The sequence below is a fragment of the Lissotriton helveticus genome, chromosome 2_1 (assembly GCF_964261635.1).
Source record: "Lissotriton helveticus chromosome 2_1, aLisHel1.1, whole genome shotgun sequence".
NCBI classification, from domain to species: domain Eukaryota; kingdom Metazoa; phylum Chordata; class Amphibia; order Caudata; family Salamandridae; genus Lissotriton; species Lissotriton helveticus.
Window position 1 is genome coordinate 2,122,998,087 of NC_136059.1, and position 25,076 is coordinate 2,123,023,162.

The 25,076-nt window shown below is 44.1% G+C and overlaps 1 protein-coding gene across 1 annotated transcript in view; it reads right to left on the minus strand.

Moving 5' to 3' along the window:
• Positions 1 to 25,076, minus strand: part of SPATA4 (spermatogenesis associated 4) — a 201,577-nt gene that overhangs the window by 104,394 nt on the left and 72,107 nt on the right. Inside the window, exons 3-4 of the mRNA XM_078677083.1 lie at positions 21,101 to 21,219; positions 1,725 to 1,945 (exon numbers count right to left, since the gene is read on the minus strand). Of these exons, the coding sequence (XP_078533209.1) occupies positions 1,725 to 1,945; positions 21,101 to 21,219 (340 nt within the window). The remainder of the gene's footprint in view (positions 1 to 1,724; positions 1,946 to 21,100; positions 21,220 to 25,076) is intronic.

Below are 25,076 nucleotides of genomic sequence, written 5' to 3' on the forward strand. Positions count from 1 at the left end.
TTGATGAGTCACTGGAATACAGTAACTATTGGGAAGCTAGGGGTGGGCAGGGCAAACTATCTGCTCACAAAGTTCCATCAACAGTTTTTGAAGGGGCAAAAAACCTGGAAGATTCTTAACGAACCATTTAAGATTCAGGCAGGCATGCAGTTGTGTCACCGAAGTTAGTAATGTAGATGCCATCACCCATAACATGGAAGGAGAAGAATGCTTTCACAACTTTTATAAGAAATAATATGCACAAGAACAGAGACTGTGCCCTGAAGAGACTTTGTATCTCAGGCACAGCTTCCCCAATTGTCAGACGCAGATGAGGCTAGTCTGGTGGAGCCAATTCTAAATGACGAGGTCTTCCTAGCCATCCCGAGTTTATAGTTTTCCAAGGCTCCAATGCCAGAAGGCTTCATGGCAGCCCTTTACCAGGCTTTAGCTGTCCAATTACTGACAGTACTCCTAAAAGTCTTTCAGGAGACATTCAGGGTTAAGGAATTCAACCCACATCATTAGAGGACACAATCTATCTGATACTCAAACCAAGCAAGCCAGCAACAGGCTGTGCATTCTGCAGGCCAATGTAATTGTTCAATTGATTATCAAGATCTAAACAAAAATCTTTACACTTAGAAAGCAGGCTGTAATCTCGTTATGGTCTTCATTTTGAACAGATGGGTGTAGTACAACATAAAGGAAGCATTATACCTGAATAACAAGGGCTGCAAAGGGCTCTAGACATCAATACTGTTGTTTCCTGAGGCACCATGGATAGTATGCGCAGGTGGGCCAAAAAGAGAGACCCAAGAGGTTTATACTTCCTCTTGTCAGCATATTTTCAATTCTGAATGAATTAATGTAAGTCAGTAAGAGTAATTATCTTGAACCACTGCGATTGTCCTATCATGCCACCCTAATCTATTTTCTCATAATACATTTTAGGAGGACGTGTTGTTTCAGCATAGATATAAGAGTAGAAAGAGTATAACACATTAAGCTGCACCTGTGACTGGGCATAAGGATTCAATTTAATGGTGAAGATGAAGGAGGATGTGGTACCTCACAGCGAAGATATCATTGAGGGTCAATTTGACAGAAATTAAACAAATCAAGCTAGAGCGGTTCCAGACCTCAACATCTGGAACCCATTTTTTAATGTGAGAACATTAGACAATTTCCCTTCACTAAGAAAATGTGAGATCATTTTCTGAGGGAGATAGAGGGTTCTATGCCAGAGAAAGTCAGGTGGTCTAAGAACTATAAGGACCCCGTTTTAAGAATTTGTAAATGTTCAAGCATAAATTCGTTTTTAGGTATAAAAACGTGAAGCAGATCCCTCCACCGCCTCCCAATTTTATCAGTATTTTGAGGTTATGCCCCGGGAAGGGTTACAATTTAGAATGAAAGCAACTTTGAAGAGCCCAAGCTGCACGCACATACTTCTCATGAAAGTACAAATGAGGCAAGTGGATCAGGATTACGGCGTGAGATAGCCTCACAAGACAGAAATGGGCACAATATGTTTCATTAGGCCAAATTTTTACACCCAAAATTACATACCTTGTGAAAAGATCTGCTCATTTTTCATAAAATGAAAAGTGGAAAAATACCTGCTGCTGTGTTTTATTTCATCCACGGGATAAAATAACCAGGAATAAATACATGCATTTGTAACATCTACATTTTCCCCAAATTGAACATATACCATTTAGCTATCTTTCAACATCACTTACTAGGATCCTCTACTCTCTCTTGTTTCCTCTGCTGAAGGTGTATTTTAACAATATTCTTTATCTTCTGTTTGTTGACAACTACATCGGGTTCTATCAACATTTCACTCAACGTAATGTTATTCTTCACTGCTTTTGAAGCGGTTGATCGAGCGACCATTGGCAGAGTCTCTTGGTATGGGCGGTCTGTAAAGTCAATCTCCTCCTGGTGAGTTGTTTTAATTCTATAAAATAGAAAATATAGATAGGAATGTTGACGTAGGAAAATGTAAATACACTGATATGTTGGTGTTAGGCATCAGCTCATGGTTTACTTCAGTTTTGTATTGGAATTAGCAAGAAAACAATGATTACTTGAAGAACATGCAATAATTGAAAAACTATCACCCTTGTCCTAGTCACTAGCAGGTAGGTTACGAGAACACCCTATACCTGGATCACCAAGCAACTCGCTAGAAGACTACAAATCATCCAGACCTCAGCAGCCAGACTCATCCTCAACCTCCCACACAAAACTCACATCATACGACACCTCAGAGAGCTCTATATGGCTCCTGATACACAAAGGTGCTCATTTCAAACTACTCACACAAACATTCAAGACACTGCACAACTTAGGCCCCACCTACCTGAAAAGTCACATCTACTAACCACACATGAACCTCCACTGTAAAGGACTCCTACTCGCACACATCCCACGCATACACAGACCCAGATCAGGAGAACGAGCGTTACCTTACATCACTCCGAAAGCACTGAATAGAGTCATACAGCACATTAGTGCCCCCTCCTCTCTTCTTGAATTCTTCAAGAAGCTGAACACCCGGCTTTTCAAATAATCGACGTACCATAGGCAGAGCTAAGCACACACATCTGCTAAGCAGCAAGATAGTGTGCTTTACAAATACTCATAGCATGTTAATTATCCTTGGTATTGCGCTTTCTGGTGGATACTCTAACTAACCACAGCTTTCTCACCTTTTGAATCATTCCGGGCACCAGACTGGATCCAGATACTTTTCTGCAACAGCTCCAGCACACTTCTAAATGATTCTGTTGTGGCTCTGCCCCACCTTTGGAAGTGATGGTACGGAGTGGCATACAGGTACCACACCTGCACCCTGACATCAGGTAATGAGCTGTTTTTTCTTCGCCCTCAGATGCGGCCCGACTTACAAATTGGAATGCTGTGTGTTATCTCTATTGGAAATTAAGACCTACCAGAAGTACACTCCACAGTATTGGGAGATGGGTGTGTGTGTGGGGGGGGGGGGGAAGGGGGGCGCGGTTGTGTAATGATGAAAGGGCAATCTGTGAGAAATCTGCGACTAGAGTGTCCACCAGAAACAGTGTCACTGAAGGTAAATAACTTGCTCTTCTGATGAATGAATTTAGCTTTATTCGGTTTTCAATTTAGCGCACAGAAAAACCATATAAGCACAGTTTTACAATACCATATCACAATTATTATACAATAGTCATAAAAAAGAATTAATTAAAAAGTTAAAAAGTTGGCACAGTCTTACCATTACATATTGCAATTATTATACAGTGGTCATTAAAGAATTAATATAAAAAGTTAGCACAACATTTATAAGTCTAAAAAAGATTAAAAATTAAGGCCTAGCAGCATACTTTAAAAAGGGGCAACATTCAAAGATGTTTCATATGTCTGATCGCGCACTTCAAGAATAGGACTATGTGTCTTACAAAGCAGTCATTATCTAAATACTGCAATGCAAGGTAGGCCGGACGGCATTGTCTCATACCCCATATTTTCAGTATTGATTTGATCCACCTCTTCCTCTGTTCCAGATAAAATGTACAGGACTACATGGATTGTTGTTTGGGGTGATACTCCGTCACATGGACAATTTGGTAAGATTTTAGACCAGCCATTTATGGTCGAGAAGCTAACCAAACGGTGGAATATGTCAAGTCTAAAACATGTGAGAACAAATCTAACATACCCTCTTAATGTGTATGTTAAGTATGGTTGGATACTAGTGGTAGACCGCATCAGTTGGTTAGTTTGAACCGTAGGCCTTAATGCCTCGCTGAATCTATTTGCCTCCACAAGGGTCATGCATTGTTTTTAAAAAACCTTTCTAGAGATGGAGCCCAAAGAAGAAGGATTGTGATAGTATTCTGGCTGGCCCAAGTCAGTCATAAATTCTTTTATATATTTTAATCACCTGATCTCGAAGGCGTTTCTAATTTAAGACTATCACTTAATACGATCCGGTTGAATGTGGTTTTTTGGAGGTCCAGATCCGGTGCCATAATAGAACTGGTTGCACCTTCATTATATCTGTATTTTATGATAGCCCCACCTCAGTGTGGCAAATATAGGTTGATGTACAGTGTTGGACCGCGACTAAATACCTTAAAAATGCGTTCTCCGCCCTCTGGATTTCATTTACGTCACAGTATCCCCATATCCCAGCCCCATATGTAGCCATGCTAACGCACTTGGTTTGATAGATTTTGATCAGCTCTACGGGGAGCCTCTTTCCTAACTTTTGTGAAAAATTCAGTAAGGCTGTCGTTGTTCTCATAAAGAGAAGTTTCCTGGCTCTAATGGCCTGACGCAACGAGCCCTTGAGGTCAATAAGAATTCCTAAATAGGGGTATGTTATAGTAGTTTCCTCCTTTTTGTTCTCTACATAAATGGCCCTCTGCTTCCTTCCGCCTCTCACACAGTTCATTATGAAAGTTTTAGTAGTGTTTATTCTTAGGTCTAAATTTTTCATAAACTCATTGTAGCTATCAAGAGCCCGTTGTAGCCCTATTGGTGTTCGGGCCATAATTACAGCGTCATTCGCATAAAGTAGGGCAGGTGAAGGGCATTTTTGCAACTGAGGTAGGTCCCGGCACCTTTCCAGCATGGCTTTCTCCAAGCCATTGGTATATAGAGTAAATAGGAAAGATGCCAGAACACAGCCCTGTCTAATCCCCCACTCCACTTGGAACGACACTGTACACTCTCCATTGGGTTCATACCGTACCCAAGCACTTGCATTTGAATAGAGTTCTCTTAGGAAATGAATTAAAGGAGCCTCCACCCATATTGCCGCTAAGATGCTCCATAGTTTTCCATGGTGTACACAATCGAAGCGGCAGTGAGGACAACAAAGGCCAGGTACAATTTTCCCTTACTCGCCTTTGTATATTTTCACATAAAAATGGTTAAATTGAGGCCATGTTCTACTGTGCCCAGCCCCTCCCTAAAACCAAATTGAAGGTCTGATAGAATATTATTGTCCTTTGCCCATTGTTGGAGTCGATTAAGGACTATACGACCTGCCACTTTGCCCACCGAATCCAGCAATGAAATAGGGCGGTAACATGCCGGATTCTGTCTGTCAACTTTTTTAAAGATCGGTACCATAATGGAATCTGACCATGTTTCTTTATGTCCGATCGTGCAGCAAGCCGCTAAGACCCGCGTTAATAGGGACCCCATAACTCTATGTTATGTTTGAAAATGTCAACAGGCCCTCCGTCTGGACCCAGAGCCTTTCCCCCCTTGCTAGCTTTTAATACAGATTGTGCCTCTTCTAAGGTGAAGGCTAAGTCTATTGGAAAGATGCTCCATAGTTTTCCATGGTGTACACAATAGAAGCGGCAGTGAGGACAACAAAGGCTAGGTACAATTTTCCCTTACTCGCTTTTGTATATTTTCACATAAAAATGGTTAAATTGAGGCCATGTTCTACTGTGCCCAGCCCCTCCCTAAAACCAAATTGAAGGTCTGATAGAATATTATTGTCCTCTGCCCATTGTTGGAGTCGATTAAGGACTATACAACCTGCCACTTTGCCCACCGAATCCAGCAATGAAATAGGGCGGTAACATGCCGGATTCTGTCTGTCAACTTTTTTAAAGATCGGTACCATAATGGAATCTGACCATGTTTCTTTATGTCCGATCGTGCAGCAAGCCGCTAAGACCCGCGTTAATAGGGACCCCATAACTCTATGTTATGTTTGAAAATGTCAACAGGCACTCCGTCTGGACCCGGAGCCTTTCCCCCCTTGCTAGCTTTTAATACAGATTGGGCCTCTTCTAGGGTTAAGGCTAAGTCTATTGGAAAGTCTAATGGTGGAAAACTGAGGCTTGCAGCCTTTACAGCTATGCCATCCTCCTCCCTTGCCTGTCCAAAGATATTGGAAAAAAATTCCACCCAATAGCGATTTCTATGGTAGGGATATTTTCGGTTGTCAAAAATGGGGATTTTATCACACGCCAGAAGGCAATACTATCCTTGCTAACGCTTGCCTTATGTAGGTCGTCCCAGGTTTATTTTAGGTGTTTTCATGGCCTTCCTACACTGCTTTATTTCAGTTCTATCCCTTTCTTTTTTGTGTAATACGTGTTTTAATTCTGTCTAGGCTTTTGTACATTTACTATTGAACCACTACTTGTTCTTCCCATTCCCCTTTTTGTTTCGACTTTCAATGTATTCCCGATTATTTCTGTTATTTGTGCATAGTTATCCAATACTTCCTCATGTGGTGTAGAACCATTCAAACATTTCATGATTGCTTTAAAACTTTTCTCGACCACTGTCTTAGTCATCTTATGCGGTTCTACCCTATCCCACTTTAGGGAGCAACCATTTATCTTGTCAATAACCAAATTTAGAGGCACATATATCCTCTTATTATGGAGGCTACAAGTTTTGAAGAACAGAGCTATGGACACGCTCAAAGGAAAGTGATCGCTCATTGCGTTCTTGTGCGTTTTATAACTCAATAGACGGGGCAAACCTATTCGGGATTATTATAAAATCAATGATCGAGCTCAGTCCTCTCCCATTAAAGGTCTGGGTAAATGGAATTGGTGGTGAACTTAATACATTAGCAAAACCCAAATCCAAGATGAATATAATCTCATTTAAGGCAACCCCATATACAGAATGCTGAAAATGGTGTAGATTACAGTTATCTTCATCTAACAGTCCGCAGGTTACATCATTATTATATGGACACAAAGCTGTATTAAACCCTCCCACACACAAATAAAATATTCTCTATACTGCCATTCTGAATTTCCTGTAGGGTATTTCTAAACTGTTTTAGAATGTCCACCAGCTGCTCCTTCCGAGCATTATTAAAGAAATTAATCAGGACAACAGAATTATGTTTATCCATACTCTTGATAATTCGGTTCTGAGATTATACAAGATATTTTGTGTATCGTCAGCAAATTTGAGACATATATACTCAGACCTCCCTTAGACCTCCCGTGTATGGATAATATAACAGGTGTGTGATAGGTCTTATAGCCTTCAATGTGGATTTCCTTAGGAGACCACATCTCTTGCAAACAAAAATTTTTGAATGTTCCCACAAATTCATGCCAGAGGTGATTAGTTAATTTGGAACGTAGACCCACTATACTCCAGTATAAAATTGAAATACTATTCTCATTATCAGTTAGAACATTTTGGATGTCATGTGGTATGTCAGTGGGTGGAGAAGTGTTGGGACTCATATCCTTGTTTATTCCCGGCCCTGTCACTGGTCTACAGTTCGAGATGTCAAGGGTACCTAGGGAATTGCCATCCGGAGTTTCGCTCTGTTTCTTCAACCTGTCTTTCCCTCCTAAAAGGACACTCTTAGGACTTGTATCAATAATAACTGTTTTGGGAATGGAGTGGGCCTGCGGTTTGCATAAGGTGATTTTGGGTAACTGCTCCAGTCAGTCTAACTATCCAGGGAAGGGAGTAATGCAAACTGATTTCCCACCGGTACATTGTATGTGTACTGATTTCTTGCCTCAACCTCTCTACTAATACCGCCTCTCTCCAGCACAGAAGGCGGTTGGGAAAAGAATCTGAGGGGTATTATATTGATGCCCCCCACAATCGTGATGTTATTCTCTGCCTTCCATAAGATGGTCTCCACTAGCTGGGGTGTTTTAAACATTAGCACCACACAATCACCGGGTAGGGTTTTTCGATCTTTACCAACCCACTTGACCCTACGGGCCATCTTATACTCCATGAAAAGTTGTTCCATCAACCCAACCTTCGTACTTAACCAGTGCAGTGACTTATTTCTTAGGGTTTCCCAGGATTCTCTATCTTGTGCCCTTAGCCTGGGTACATTTGCAAGGTGCAAGTACAACCGTATATGGTGTAATTGCTGGTGGTAAATCTAGGTAAGATGGTTCAGTAGGAATTGTCCTGGCAAATAAAGGCGCATTAGGTTGATTACAAGGAGCCATGATAGAACTATGGTCTTGTGTGGCTGCTCCCTTATTGCCCCTGTTTACCATGACACTTGGGTATTGGCCAGTTGTATTAAGTATGGAAGTACATGTGGAAAGAGGGCGATCTAGCTAGTGAGATTTGATTATGTTAGGCCTTATAGCTTCTCTATTCAGATTGATATGGTGCTGGTTAGTGCTCATGCGTATTTCGGGTTTGCCATTACCCTCTTGCCTGAGGTCATTAGTTGTAAGTTTGGCAATTTCCTCCACGGCTAAAAAGTTAGTCAGACGTACCTCCATCTGGTCTACTCTTTTCTCCATCTTGGCTAGTGAGTCTCTCAAGAAAAGGTCTAACTTTTCGACTAGCATAGTTGAATTCCTTAGGTCAATGCTCTGTGGATTCATTTTTGCCTTATTACCTTTCTCTTCTATGGCTTTTTTTACTCCTGTTTTTTTGCCAGATTTGGCGGGTTTAGCCAAATTCTGTGCGATGGTCTTGGTAATCATTATGTTTTCGCCCCCCTCCTCAGTTTCCAGTTTCCTCGTACTGCTTATCTGTGTGTGTCGTTTTTTTTTTTTGCCGCTTCTGTGAGGGTTGTATGAAAGAATCATGATTGCTGAGTATTACTTAGTCTGACACATTTTGAATGCAACCATTCTGGGGTACGATATCATTTGAACTCCCCCCCCGCTACCCCGGTGAGCCTACCGCTCCTGCGTTTGCATTGTTTGGCCCTTCGGTCGTGCATAGCGTACCTTAAACTAATGACTCTTCTACAGAGGATATCTGTTTCTCTATTGCCCCCATTGCCCCTGTGAGATAGCTCAGTAATGTTTGCTTTGTCTCTCCCGGGACCTTTTTTGCATGTGGGGGCTGAGCAATTACCGCCTTTCTTTTCCCCATTCTATCGGTGATATCTATTTGTCAAACCCCCTGACACCGCACAGATATGTTTCTTGCAGGTTCTTGTTCAGAGAGGCTATATAACATATAGAAATCGGCAAGTTGAGACTCCTATTTTACATGCGGAACTCTGTCCGTAACGGCCACTAGTATCACTGTTTAAACGTCTGTTTAGAGAAAGTACCTCTTTTCCCTAGACTTGGTGGTACGCTCCGTAAGTCCATTAATAGGCTTGTCTGTCCGGGCCGCAAGGCCAAGAGAGTGGGCCCATCCCGGCCTCGTTCGGCTTCGGACGGGCTGAGATGGGCCCCTCTTGGCCCGGTCTTCGCCCCGATCTGCATCCCGATCTGCGTCCCCACTGCACCCTGCACGGCGGGATACCTCGGGGTGTTTTATGGCGCTCCTGCAGCAGTGACTCCTCCTCGGAGGGACCAGGTAGAAAGTACAAAATGCAGGTGTGCTCAGCAGATTCACCACCTTTTGAATCATTACTAAATCAGTAGACTCCCAAAGACAGCGAGTCTGAGGAGTAGATTCACAACAGGAAGGTCTGAAGGGCCGTGCAGGTAAAATGACACCTGAGAAGCAATGCAGTAATGTCTTATAAAGGTATGGACAGACAATTAGGTAGATGTTTAGCATGTAGCGCCACGGCCAGGGTGACTGACGCTGGACGCTGGGGATCACCGTTCGATCCCCCGCTCCGGCGGCAAGGGTCTGCCCAGCACCATGCGACTCTGGGCAATAGCTCCCTTAATCATCGTAATGGCCCCCAGTGCCTGGAGACCCCTTTGAGGGTGATTTGTGCGCTATACAAGTACTGGATTTTTTACATGTCATGCACTGGAAAGCCATTAGCCAAAGTCTTAGTTGCAGTTTTCACCCTAATAGATTTGGCACAGAGACCCTCATGAAGATCTTTCTTGGACAGAGAATAGCACTACTTGATGCAAGAGTGAGCAACCTTGATCAGGTCTACTTTTTGATTGCCTTTCCTTTTTTTGCACAGGCAAAACCACAAGGAGTTTATCGTCTACTCAGTGCTTCTTAGTTATTAGCAATTTAGAAACCAAGGAATAAAATCAGTGAAGCTTCTCCTCATGAGAGAGAGCATCAGGGGCATGACAAAAGTCTCCACAGACAAGGCTACACCACTTTCACCAGACTGTGCCTTAAGCCAGTGCCGTCGTTCCTGATCCAGTGCAGGACAGATGCAAAGTAGATGGATGAAATCTTGTTTTGCATTGCCACATAGATCACACTCCTTGGTGTCAGGTTTCTTCCAGTCCGGTTTATCTGCGTTTGTCGGCAGATTACCCATCCTTAAGCTGAGGTATTTCGATTTGAGATATGAAGAAAAGGAAAACCCAAGATATGCTGCGGGTTTGAGCATGCTGTATGATTGAATTAACATCCAAGCATGTGCTCGGTGACTGAAGATCGACTTATCATTGACCAGCGAGTGCCTATTTGCAGCTTTTTTAACAACTTGCTTGAATGATGGTACCGGTAGCTTAGTTTCCCACAAACATGCAAGTTCTGTAGTCTTGAGGGACAGTTTTAGATACTTGGCGTACTGAGAATTGCGATTATTTAGCAATGCTTCCCACGTGGCAAGGTTGATTTCTGTTTCCCTATTCATCCATATGCCATACCAGAATTTGAGAGTCTCATACTTTTTTTGCAATTCTTGAGATTGTAGGACAAACTCCAATTGGACCTGAGCAGGTGAGGCATTGGACGGTAAACTGAATGCCCGCTTGTAGACTCTGATTTGAATCTTGTCAAGAAGTTGTGCACTTCTGCCATAATGTAGCACACTGCCGTAGCCTATTGTAGGGAGTAACTTAGCCTTAATGACTGTCAGATGGGGGCTAAAAAAAGGGCCTTTTAGCTGCTTGGAAATGTTGTTGAAAGCATGTAACAAGGCTATTCCCTTTTTTTCGATGATATCAAAGTGCAGAGAAAAGTTAAGGCGTCTGTCCAGTTGTATTCCCAAATACTTATAATTGTCCACAACTTCCAGTTTCTTATTGTCTATGACAAAGACTGGTAGCGTATTACGCCAGTGAGTCAATATCATGATCTTTGTTTTCTGGCTATTTATTTCAAGAAGATTGCATTTTGTGTAATCTGCCAGTTCATGCAGAAGGCGTTGCAGACCTATTTTTGTCTGACTTAGGAGCACCACGTCGTCGGCATAGGAGAGATGTGTCAGCCTTAAAGTTCCTAGCCGCGACGGGAGGGCGTTAATCCCATCCAACCTTGTGGTTAGGTCTGCCATGAACAGATTAAAAAGATGGGGGGCCAGGACGCAGCCCTGCTTTAATCCGTCATATGTATTGATCTTCCTTTTTACAAGTATTCCGAATGCAGTCTCACACCGACCCGAAACGCCGGTCGGATCACCGCAAGTCAGGAAGATCCACGCAGATTTCCCGGGGAACGTTTTCGCGCAAGGGATCGCGAAGCAGTTGGACAAATAGACCAGCCTCCAAATGTTGTAGGTGTGGACAAGACTACCCCCCTTCAGGACAGTGCCCCGCCATCGGACAACAGTGCCACCGTTGTGGCAGAGAAAATCACTTCGAAGCAACCTGTCAAACACGAAGATCAGAGATAAGGACAACAAAGTCAAGTTCAGACACCCGCCACCAAGCCAGAGCGGTGAAAGGAAGAGGAAGTCGCTCATCCAGCTCGTCGAGGTCGAGCTTCAAATCAGCCAGCTCATACAGATCCCAGAGGTCAACATCCCGGGAATCATCGTCTCCCACGCCTGTCTCACAAGACAGCGATGAATACATATGCATGGTGTCAGATCCTGACAGACTGAAAAGATACCCGAAACTGGACATTCAAATAGGGAATCATCCTGCCAAGTTTGTACTAGACTCAGGAGCGTCCCTGAACTACATCTGCGCCCTGGAATACCAAAGCATGAAACCCCGGCCGAAACTGGAGCCAACAGCTGTTCGAGTTTATACCCGGATGTCCAGGAAACCACTACCGTGCCTGGGGCGGTTCAGCACGACCCTATCTTATAAAGACCGGCAGATTCAAGCCTATGTCCACGTGGTTGAAGGTCCAGACGGAGCAGATTGCCTTCTCATAATCCCGACAGCAGAACGCCTCAAGCTTGTCGAACTTCTATACAAGGTAGATGACTCCCCAGACATCGTCAGCAAGTTCCCGAACCTCTTCAAGGGTCTTGGGAAACTCAACCAGTTCAAAGTCAAGTTACATATCGACAAACAAGTATCACCTATAGCACAACACCACAGGAAGGTACCGTTTCACTTGCAACAAGCAGTGGATGATGAACTACAAGACCTGTTGAGGACAGACATTATTGAACGGTCTACAGGGCCCACTCCGTGGGTATCACCCGTAGTGGTAGTGCCCAAGAAAGGACAAGACAAAAAGGTGCGCTTGTGTGTGGACATGCGCGCACCAAATACAGCCATTGAAAGGGAGCGACATCCCGGACTTCATATCAGCGATATGATTGCTCGCCTCAATGGATCAACCGTCTTCTCGAAGCTGGATCTCAACAAGGGCTACCACCAGCTGGAACTGCATGAGCAGCCTCGCTACATTACCACATTCACCACTCACCAAAGCCTGTTCCGCTATAAACGCCTAAACTTTGGAATATCCTCTGCTGCCGAGATATTTCAAGAAGCTATTCGGCAAGTGATCCAAGGCATTCCAAATGCTTTTAACTATAGTGACGATATTCTAGTCTTTGGAGAAAATCAAACAGAACACGACAAAGCATTGGACCGAGTGTGTCACGCGTTACTCAATGCCAACCTCACACTAAACTCAGCCAAATGTGAATTCCACAAGTCCACATTGAAATTCTATGGACATATCTTCTCCAAAAATGGCATGAAACCAGATCCTGAGAAGGTGTCGGCCCTTGCGGACACCCCACAACCACAGGACATTATTGATCTTAGCTCGTTCTTGGGATGGCGAGCTACTGCGCTCGTTACATTAAAGACTACGCAACCATCAGCTACCAGCTCAGAGAACTCACCCGTCAAGGCCAACAATTTGTATGGTCACCCGTGTGTGAACATGCTTTCAACAAAATCAAGAAAGCTGTGAGCTCTGCCATTAACCTAGCCTACTTTGACACCAAAAGGAAAACTGAAATCACAGTGGATGCCAGTCCAGTTGGGCTAGGTGCCATCCTGGCGCAATATGACGAAGAAGCAGACCAATGTCATGTGGTTGCCTATGCCAGTCGCAGTCTCACTAACATGGAGAAGGCTTACTCGCAACCCGAGAAAGAGAGCCTTGCGGTTGTATGGGCCTGCGAGCATTTCCACCTGTTCGTATACGGGAAACACTTTACGCTCATCACAGACCACCAAGCACTTGTCACCATATTTGGCAACCCACGAGCGAAAATGCCCCAGTGCATAGAAAGATGGGGCCTACGTTTGCAAGACTATATCTACACAATTGTCCATAAGCCCGGGAAAGCAGAGAACCCAGCGGCTATATGTCACGGCACCCACAATTGCATACCCTGGAGCGATGTTCTGTAGCTGAAGAATACATTCACTTTGTCATCGACAGTGCGTGCCCTCCTGCAGTACCACTGGAAGCCATTTGTGAAGCATCTAGTCAAGACCCCACAATTCAGGACGTCATGGTCCGAATACGTACCAACTCATGGAGACATCTAAGGGACAACCATCAAGACCCAACCGTTGATGCCCAAGAACTTGTAGCATTCCGACATGTCCAGGAGGAACTGTCAATAAGCACGGATTGTCTTTTGCTAAGAGGGGGGAGGATAGTCATTCCTCAGCGACTGCGACAACGAATCATAAATTTGGCCCATGAGGGACACAGAGGAATCGTAGCCACCAAGAAAGCAATCCGGGAACGCGTCTGGTTTCCCCTACTTGATCAAATGGTGGAAGCCACACTTAAAGACTCTGCCTCATGTCAACTAGAGGGTCGTGACAAACCACCAGCTCCCCTACAGATGTACGAACTACCAGACGGGGTGTGGCAGCAAGTGGCTATTGACTTCTTCGGTCCACTGAAATCGGGCAAATATATCATCGTCATCATGGACGAGTAATCTCACTTTCCCATCGCACATCAAGTACCGTCCACCAAAGCGACAGCCATTTTCCCCGTCATTGATGAGACCTTTGCAGCATGGGGGATTCCCACCGGAGTAAAGTCAGATAATGGACCACCGTTCAATGGTCATGAATTCGCAGAATTTGCAAAACACCTCAATTTCAAACATAGGAAAATCCCCCCCCTATGGCCTCAAGCCAACGGTATGGTGGAACAGTTTATGGGGACCCTCAAGAAGGCAGTCCAGCAAGCAGAACTCACTCGTCGTGACGTGCAACAAGCCTTGAATGAAGTCCTGCGAGCTTACCGCACCACTCCACACAGTACCACGAACCAGTGTCCAGCCACCTTGATGCTTGGACGAGTTTCTCGCACACGGCTACCTACCTCAAGTGCCGTCATGCAATCTCGAACTGTGACTACGGATCATGATACGCTGGTGAAGCTGGATCACGATAGGAAATTAAAAATGAAAAACTATGCTGATCAACGCAGGCACGCCAAACAGACAGATATTCAGGAAGGCGATTGGGTGATGGTTAAGCGCGACCGTAGAACAAAAGCAGACAGTCGTTACCTCGCACACCCATTGCGAGTCTCCAGTCGGAAAGGGACCATGGTTACAGCTGAGGCTGCCAACAAACGAATAACCTGAAACATATCCTATTTCAAAAAATGCAATCCCTCGATTCACAACTGAGCCCAGGCTCGAGGCTCCAGCACTGATTCATTGAGCCAAAGAGAACACAGCGATCGAGAGTACTCCAGCCCGACAAGACATGAAAATGTCATAGACCACCATTCTCCTGAACAAGTGCGGGCCAGCCGGCCACGACGGATTGCCAAACGACCCGTCCACCTTATTGAAGAACTCTAAAGAGACAGTAAGCCTTACTGTACAAAGGGGGGGAGGTGTTGTATCGCCATGCCTGACCCTGATGTTGGGACAGGGCAGGCGGAGGCAGAAGGGGCGGGGACAGGAAGCGAGGGGAGAAACTGGAAGTAGGAAAAGGAAAGTGAAAAATAAAGAAGTGCCGAGAATCAGCTCCGTGAACGAGTCTTCCTTGGGGGTCAACGGGGCCACTACAGTGTTCACTGAGTTACACACAGACAGGTAAGTGTTTTTGCAATATAATCTTTATTCTTGTGTCTCGCTCGTGCCCTCGCTACACCCGAATGCTGGGAGCGACAGGAACCAGACACCACTTCCAGTCAGGGAGGGCAGTCCTGGACAGCGAGGGCACGAGCAAAGACGTTCATGCAAGCGCAGCTGCGAGACAAGAATAAAGATTATATTGCAAAAACACTTACCTGTCTCTGCGTGACTCGGTGGACACGACAACTGGCGATAAAGGGTCAATGATTACGGCTGCGTCTGGCCCCTACCGGATCACCAGGAACAAGTCTCACTTCAAGGGGCTAAAGAACTTGGATAAACACGGAGAGGAAACAGCAGCAGAGGACAGTGACACACATGACAGAGAGGAAGTTATGGACAAGAACAGAAGAAGGACATACAACGGTGAGAGACAAGAAGAAGGATCACAGAAGGTAACGGAAGGAACATGTCCAAAAGGAGTGAGCAAAAGGCCAACACGACTGATTGAAGAAATGTAATAATGGAGCTAAGGATAATGATCTCTCTCTATCTCTCTCCTCTCATCATTTTCTTTTGACAAAGGGAGATGTAGTGACCAGGGTCAAGGGGCACTAGGACCCTGGTCACTACATCTCCCCCTTTTGTTGAAATAAAATGTGGATTGCCATATATTGTCACTAGGGCCTGATGGTCTGTTATTATGGTAAATGGTTTCCCATAGATGAAAATGTGGTAGTGTTCACACGCCCATACCACTGCTTTCTTTTTCTGGCTGAGAATATGCCCTTTCAACGTCAGACAAGCTTTTGCTGGCATAGTCGACAATTTTTCTGGACGAATCCCTACCTGTCACGTTTGCGATAGGATTGCTCCTAACCCTACCAGGCTGGCGTCCACTGTTAGCTCGGTGCATAGCAATTGGTCAAATTATGCAAGATGATCCACAGCCATCACGGCATGTCTGATGGCCTCACATGTCCGATTGCATTCCTGTGTCCAGAGGAATTTTTGACCCTGTTTTGTTAGGTCTCTCAGCGGTGCCAGAAACCGGTCCCCGGAAGCTTGTTTCCTTTCCAGTGAAGAATTGGCTTGGTAGTTTGGTCTGCCCTGTTCCCATGATGCACTGGGCCAGGGACAGACTAATTTGCATATAGCCAGGTTCTGAACTGGGATGGTGCAGTGAGCTAAAAAACGGTGATGGATCAAGCCCTGATCTGTTGACTGGGTAGGAGTGTTCTGATTAACTCAGATACTCTGTCCATCACCACCCCCTTTTTGTAATTATTTTGGCCACCATGAGTGTGGAAGGGTATGCTCAGACATGAGTCCCTTGCTCATTGCACCATCAGGATTCAAGCAAGCCGGGCCGAAGACGGCTGTAATGCCAGAAACCGGTCCCCGGAAGCTTGTTTCCTTTCCAGTGAAGAATTGGCTTGGTAGTTTGGTCTGCCCTGTTCCCATGATGCACTGGGCCAGGGACAGACTAATTTGCATATAGCCAGGTTCTGAACTGGGATGGTGCAGTGAGCTAAAAAACGGTGATGGATCAAGCCCTGATCTGTTGACTGGGTAGGAGTATTCTGATTAACTCAGATACTCTGTCCATCACCACCCCCTTTTTGTAATTATTTTGGCCACCATGAGTGTGGAAGGGTATGCTCAGACATGAGTCCCTTGCTCATTGCACCATCAGGATTCAAGCAAGCCGGGCCGAAGACGGCTGTAATGCCAGAAACCGGTCCCCGGAAGCTTGTTTCCTTTCCAGTGAAGAATTGGCTTGGTAGTTTGGTCTGCCCTGTTCCCATGATGCACTGGGCCAGGGACAGACTAATTTGCATATAGCCAGGTTCTGAACTGGGATGGTGCAGTGAGCTAAAAAACGGTGATGGATCAAGCCCTGATCTGTTGACTGGGTAGGAGTGTTCTGATTAACTCAAATACTCTGTCCATCACCACCCCCTTTTTGTAATTATTTTGGCCACCATGAGTGTGGAAGGGTATGCTCAGACATGAGTCCCTTGCTCATTGCACCATCAGGATTCAAGCAAGCCGGGCCGAAGACGGCTGTAATGCCAGAAACCGGTCCCCGGAAGCTTGTTTCCTTTCCAGTGAAGAATTGGCTTGGTAGTTTGGTCTGCCCTGTTCCCATGATGCACTGGGCCAGGGACAGACTAATTTGCATATAGCCAGGTTCTGAACTGGGATGGTGCAGTGAGCTAAAAAACGGTGATGGATCAAGCCCTGATCTGTTGACTGGGTAGGAGTGTTCTGATTAACTCAGATACTCTGTCCATCACCACCCCCTTTTTGTAATTGTTAGGTCTCTCAGCGGTGTGCTCACTGTGGCAAAGTCTTTTATGTAACAAGCACAGTAACTGGCAAGAACCAGAAATGACCTCACCTCTGTGACGTCTGTTGGAGGACTTGCTTTTTCCAGTGTCTCCACCTTGCTGGGGTTTGGCCTCATTCCATTCTTAGAGAAGATGTGCCCTAAAAATTCCAGTTCATTCCTCCCCAGTTCGCACTTATCTTCATTTAGAGTTAGTACTGCTTGTTCCAGTTGGCTGCAGACCTCGCGTAAATCCTTGTTGTGTTTGTCGTCTGAACGGCCAAATACCAGGATGTCGTCACAATAGTTCAAACTGTTTTTCACCGGCCTGATTACTTGCCGTATGATTTCTTGAAATATCTCTGATGCCGAAGATATGCCAAAACGGAGTAGTTTGTATTGAAACAGGCCCATGTGCGTTGAGAACGTGGTGATGCACCGTGATTGCGGGTCGAGCTCCAACTGATTACATCCTTAACCCAGATCTAGTTTAGAAAATCGGCATGCGCCTGTGAGACAACAAATCATGTAATTAAGGTGAGGTCCAGGGTGTTTTTCCCTCTCAATTAATGTGAATTTTTGAGGTGTTCTTTTTTGGTGCTGGCTCTATGATGTCCTAGGTCAGCAGGCTTTGTATTTCTTCCTCCACCTCTGGTTGCAAATGTATGGGCATTCGTCGGTGATGTTGAGCCACAGGTTTTATCGCTTCACTGATGTGCAGTGTTATTTGTCTTTCTTTTAGTTTTCCTAGCCCTTGTAGTATGGCTGGATGTTCTCGCAGGATGTTCCGTCTATCGGACATGCTGTATGTCATTGCTAGGAGACCCATGACCTGCGTTGTGACGTTGCTTAGCAGACAGGGTGCTGGAAAGTCTCCCCGTAGTACATGGATTTCCTCAATGCTTGATCTTTCTTTGTAAGTCAATGTCTCTGTAAACTTCCCCATGTTTTCTACTGGTTACCTCGAGCCCCAGCTGAATACATCAACAGTGGACGGTGATAGCGGCGGCTTCACTTTCATCTTCTCATACTCCGACAAGCACATTATGTTGCATGTAGCCCCACTATCTAACACGAAACGTGTATTGTGTCTTCCCACTTCTATGTCCCCTGTCGCTGTTTTCTTGATCTGATGTTTCTCTACTACATTGATGTGGTCTGGTATTCAATATTACACTGGGGCATCCAATATCAGATATAGCCGTTCCATCACTTCTGGCATGGCCGCTCCTTCTAATTCAGCTGGGAACTGCGATTTGTTGTTTCCATGTGCCTTGCGTACGTGCTTAGCACTGTCCTTGGTCTTGCCAGTTGTTCTCTCTCACTTCTAGATTGACCACTCATGCAGGTGCTTGCAAAATGGTTTTCTCTGTTGCATTTCCTGCATTTGTGGCCCATTGCCGGGCATGCAGCGACATGTGGAATATCGAGTCCACACTGAAAGCACGTTTTTTCATGCTTCCTTTTTGGTGGTGGCTGAATAGCGTCTGTCCTTTTGCCGTTTCCAATTACACGGTTCGCTTGATCCACTCTTCTTTCTTTTCCTAGTTCCATCTGTCTGGCATGTGTTGTTGCTCTGGCTTCCGCTCGAGCCATGGTTAGTATTTTTTCTAGCGAGGTCGGTTCTTTCAGAATTTGTGCGAGGAACTCCACTGACTAACAGCCTTCAATGATGCGCAGTCGTATTGCTTGTTCATTGTCGAGCTCGCAATATGGGACCAGTTTTCATAGTCTTGTTGCGAAGTCGTCGAGGGACTCCTCTGCTCCTCTGCTCGTTGACATGCGGTGTTGAAGGTGTACCTTTCAAAGTCTATGTTTCTGTGCGGGTCAAATTTGTCAGTGAGGCATTTTATCAGTCCCTTGTATGTTGCGCTTTCCTATGCAGGAAATGTTATTAGCAGGTCATCCACCTCACCCCTGACGAAGTTTAGAAATAGATCCACGAGTTTTGCTTCTGCCATATCAGTGGCGCGCATATATCGTTCAAATTGCCTAATCCATCTTTCCCACCTGATGCCTGTCTGTGGTTCCGATAGGCTGAATAGTAGTGGTCTGCGAAATATTGCCTGTGCGCTATTTTGTCACTTGCGTTGGTCATTTTGTTGTTATTTCTTCCTTTTTTTGTGTGTCCGTCTTCTTTTGTTGTATTTTTATCCTCTTTATGTTGTAATTTCTTTTTATTTCCACCCTTTTCTATGTATTTTGATATTGCCTGACTTTAAAATGGCCGCCTGGCCTTCTCTAGCCTCTCATTGGCTGTCCCGCCTGACTCTTGTATTGCCTGACTCTAAGATGGCCAACGGGTCTTCTAAAGCATTTTATTGGTATTCCCGCCTGACTTTAAGATGGCCACCGTGCTCTCACGAGATTTCAGCTCAAAATCTACACGCGGGAAGCTTGGGGCTCTCTTTCAGTCCGCGGTCAGCTTTGTTCATGGTCGGGTGCCTTTTTGCTTTCCCCTCACCTCGCTTGATGGGGCCGTGGTGGGCTCCCAATGTCGCTGCAGGCACTTGTATGCAGACCAGGGTGGGCTCCTGGCTCCGCTTGGCTTACAATCAGGTTGGGCTCCTGATTTCGCATCTTCTTTCCTTGGGGCCCGGAGGACCAGGGTAGGCTCCTGGTTTTGTGTTTTGTAGTCGAGTGAACTCCCGATGTCGGGATTCCACTTCTCGGTGGTCAGCGGTCCAGGGTGGGCTCCTGGCTCGTCGTAGGAGGGACACGCGCTTTTGGTGGGATCAGGATTCACCACCTTCGTTGCCAGTTGTCGTATCCACTGAGTCACGCAGAGACAGGTAAGTAATTTTGCAAAATAATCTTTATTCTTATGTCTAGGCTGCTGCACTTGCATGCACGTCCTTGCTTGTGCCCCTGCTGTCCAGGACTGCCCTCCCCACTCGCTGACCGGAACTGGTGTCCAGTTCCTGTCCTTCCCAGCATTCAGGTGCAGGGTCCTAGTGCCCCTTCACCCTGGACACTACACTCACTATGGCCCAGACAACAACATGACAATAGGGAGGAGTGGGTTATGAAACAAAATAGTATTGGTAGCCATGATAACTAAAATAAGAAGACACAAGTCATATCCCACCCTGTTGTCATAGGCAGGTCACAAGCCAATTTTCTGGCATATGGTCTACTGATTTCACCTATGTATAATTAACTTAGTAAAAGAAACCTCTCTCATACATTTATTGTAAAACCAAGTTCCCAAACATTTCAATAGAGAAGTTAAGACGTGTCACCAAGAGGGGTTTAGCCAAGGTTGGCAGTTTACTCCATTTAAGTCACTTCCCCCAAAATTGCTGGCTTGTCTATGCCTAGCTCAGTCAGCTGTGCCCTTCCCAACTAAGGCATTTCCTCCAAGATTTTTTTACAATCTGCACAGTGGATAATAATCAGTCAGGGGAAACATTGATCCTTATAGGCCTCACAGCAGAGCTATCATTTGGAAGGCTGAGCCTTCCATTAGTACAAACTGAAGTGAGCCTTATTCAGACTTTCTTGAGAAAGTGAATACAGCAAACATGGCGGAACAGCACTCTTTTATTTTAAACTCAACGAAAATATGCACTGTTATACCTTGTCTAATACTCTGGCAATGTACGCTTATCAGGAACTTGTCAAAATGTCCTCTTATTTTTTACTGAAATTTTTAGTTTGCTTTCTATGTATCAAAAAGGCAAGTGGAGACATTAAGAAAAATATAGAACCCTGCTTACCTTCTATTTGTCAAGATGACATATATGGTCTGCAACAACATCTCTGCTGCTCCCGGCTTACAGTGAATTGTCCCATCAATCAATTCTCTGCTGATATTCACGTTACGTTTCGAGAAAAACTTTGCAAAAGAAAACAGGGTCGAAGAGTAATAAGGATTATTTTAAACAACAAAAGAAGGTAACAATACTGCAATTGCTTATCTGCTGCCATTTAACACAATCGATAAAGAATAATTGTATGAATACCTATTAGTGGTAGAAAACAGAAAGCGCAAGTTTTAAAATGTAAAAGTTAATAATTAGAGAGCTTCACATCCAGTCACATGCCCAAGTTTCTAACCACTTTACATGGTGTTGGTACAGGGCCAAGTTCAGTGAGCCGCCACTGAGGGTCCCAAAGCCGGGGTTGATTACCAAGCACTAGCACTTCAGTCTGTCACATATTCCTTCGGAATGACACAAGACATGGCAGCATAAACGTGGGAATGCTGGATTTTTCCAACCTAATTACACTGATCTTACATACCACCAATAAACTGGATATAAAGACGACTTACTATACATTAACCTTATATACTGTTACTTACAGCACAGATTTCTGACTAATAATATAGACCCAGGAATGAGTAGTCCTAAACTAGCTCTTTTCATATTAGTTACACAGGAGTAGCTTTTAGGCCAGGGATTTGGTAGCAAAGAATTCAAACACACCTACTGCTTACAAGATACATTTGGATTTGCAATTTCAACCACAGCTTTCTTCGATCAGCTTCTTTCAGACACTGACTTGAAACTATCAATCACATCGTGTCTCAACCCAGAGGACTTTTCAGCTACACCTAATGCTATTGGCTTTTTGGGTGCATCCTTCAACCTAAGGAAAAATGAAGAAGTGGAAAAAGGAGGAAAATATATCTAAATATTTGTCCAATAGGGGACTCTAAATTCTCCTATCATTTGTGTCACTTATCCACTAGTGTATAATTATTAAATTTCCAAAACGATCACTACTATGTGAGGACGTGATTACACATTTTATTTATTATAATCAAACAGGATTATTCTCTGCAAATTTCTGTATCACATGTTTCACTATAAGCAAATATACATTCATATGTACACAAATATATATACAACAAATGCAAACAAAAATACACCAAATTTATACAGAACAAAATAATCACTAATCATTTCTTCTTCACCCAACGAAAAAGTATTAAAGCAACAGCAAGGTGTCCTCCTATTCAGTCTAGGGGGTACACTTCGAGGTAGTCAGACACAATTGGTTCAACTAGTAATTTAACAGAACCCAAATCAGAAGATGTGTCAATGGCAATAAATTCCCATAACATTTCAAAATTATGACTCCTCCTTATGGAAAGTGTTGACGCGGACGCGGTCACGTTTCGGCCTTCCAACAAATCTGGACTCCTCTGGACAGAGTGATAAAGAACCTATAAAATACATATAACACAATATATACCTTTTTTTTAAAAACACAAACTGTCATGTACTCTGTGCCCCAATCCACCTAAATCCATTTCCGTCACCAACCAAGGACCAGTGAGTGCATCCAAAGGAGCAAGTAAGTGCATCCACAACAAATTCAAAAGGCCACAAAGACAAGATACCCAAGTAAAAAAAAAAAAATTAAACTATTATTAAAAATAAGAAAAGAGCAATGAAATATAAACAGGTCATAGCCCCGCCACCTCACGAGTCACTACAGGCCAAAGGCAGGCCTAATTGCAAAGACAAACAATCACCAAGCACGAAGAGCATTAGAAAGCAAACTCATATATCAAAGTTTTTGAATCCAGAAAAGTGCCCAGAAATACAAAAATTAAAAAATGAATAATCACAAGGGGAGGTAAGCATGCAATAAAACATACAACACTTTATCAAAAACTGAACCACCTACTCCTGGAAATCAATCCAGCGGCACCCTCCGTAGAATTTCACCGATGCTGCAGTGAAACAAAGATCAAAAGGGAATATAATAAATGCGGGCTCAAAGCAATTATACCATGTACCACAACTCGACAGAAACGCTTTGCCGACCCTATCACCAGGATATCATACCTTAAACTCAGCAGGCACACGTCTGCTAGAGAAGAGCTCTCACAAGTGTCTTGCTCGGGGTACTCAATATCCCAGGGCGAACAACTACAAATAAAGCATGGAAAGACGAATGTCAACTAAAATAAACAAACTACAACCCAAGGGGCGTATAGTCCCTGCTAAGGTACTCAATCGCCCGTGCAGTTATATCAGAGCCGTTTTACCTTTATTAGAAGCAGGTCCGGTCATTTAAACTCAACGCGGGGCCGCCATCACGGTAAATAAATCACCAGCGTTGAAGTGCTGGCCCTTCCTCTCTAAGAAGAGGCGCGGAGCGTCCCACGTGACAGGGACGTACAAACGTCTCAACAAGGACATCGAAAGAGAACTTACAGACTGATTCATCAAGCCGAATTGCGCTCGCAAAGGGCCAGATTCTGAGAATCTGGCCCATTGCGAGCGCAATTTTTGCATTTGGGATTCATCATCCCAAATGCTAAATTCGGTAATTGCTAATTCGCTAAATTGCGAGAAATTACATTTAAGGAATCTCTATTTGAGATTCCTTAAATGCAATTCATCAACCATTTTTAAAATGCTAATTCGCAATTTCGGGCCGCTATTTACCGAGAGGTCAGACCTCTCGGTAAATAGCAAAAACTTAGAAAAATGCTTTTAAAAGCATTTTTCTAAGTTGCATGTTGCACACACACATGTCCTTTGGACATGTGTGTGCGCAACACCAGTTATAATTTGCATTTAAGGGGTGCTACAGGGTGTCCTTTGGACACCCCTGGCACCCTTTAAATCGCTATCTTATTTGCGAGTAGCAAATTGCTAATCGCAAATAAGGAATACTCCCCATTCATTCCTATGGGCCTTTTGGCCCATAGGAATGAATGGGGAGTTATTCCTTATTTGCGATTAGCAATTTGCTACTCGCAAATAAGGAATGTGTAGGAATCGCTATTTATTTAGCAATTCCTACATGAATACCGTTTTGCGAGTCCTTAATAGCGATTCGCTATGAATCGCTATTAGGGGCTCGCAAAACGGCCCGTTGATGAATCAGGCTGTTAGCCCCACAACAGAAGAGCGAAAGTATGTGTAAGAGGCCGATCGCTCCACATTAACGGGCATATTTAAAATCACCCAGAGGAAAGCGACAGACTGCACATACCCCGTATTCAATAGTTGACCAACTAAAATATATGCCAAAAACGCAAGAAAACAACTACAAGAAAAAGAAAAGGAAAATCCCCGTATAAATAAAAATAATAATAATTACCAACTACAAAAAACAAACACCAGGTAACCATAATTAAGTCCACTTTAAGTCCTCAACTATTTACTATACAAAGGATGCAACAATAGGTCACCTATCCAACTGTGTTAAAACCTCTCAAATATGCTGGTGGTGACCAAAAATGGATCCGGATGTCCATAGGGGGCACAGAGGTAGACGTACAATCTCAAGACTACTCAAACAGTGTACATAAGCACAAATTATTCAAAAGCAAATACAAACACAAATAACAATCCCAAATATATATATATATATATATATATAACAAATATATGCACAAAAAAATATATATACACAATCAAATATATAAATATATTCATAGAAACATACATAGCCATGTATGGGAGAGACAAAGAAAGTTCAGCAGTAACAGTTCATCAGAGTCAAAAACCACTCAAATTATGATCTTATAAGTGCCCAAATTTCATCGCGGTCATTCAGGCCCACCCTTGCAGTCTCCTATTTCTCAATCATTCGTGCCTCTAACTTGTTTAGTGTCATTTGTAAGGTCACTTTACTTTGGGCCCTTACCACCAGTAAAACTGACCACCTGATGTCATTCTCATTATGGTCAGATTCGATATAATGCTGTACCAGCGGAGCTCCCAA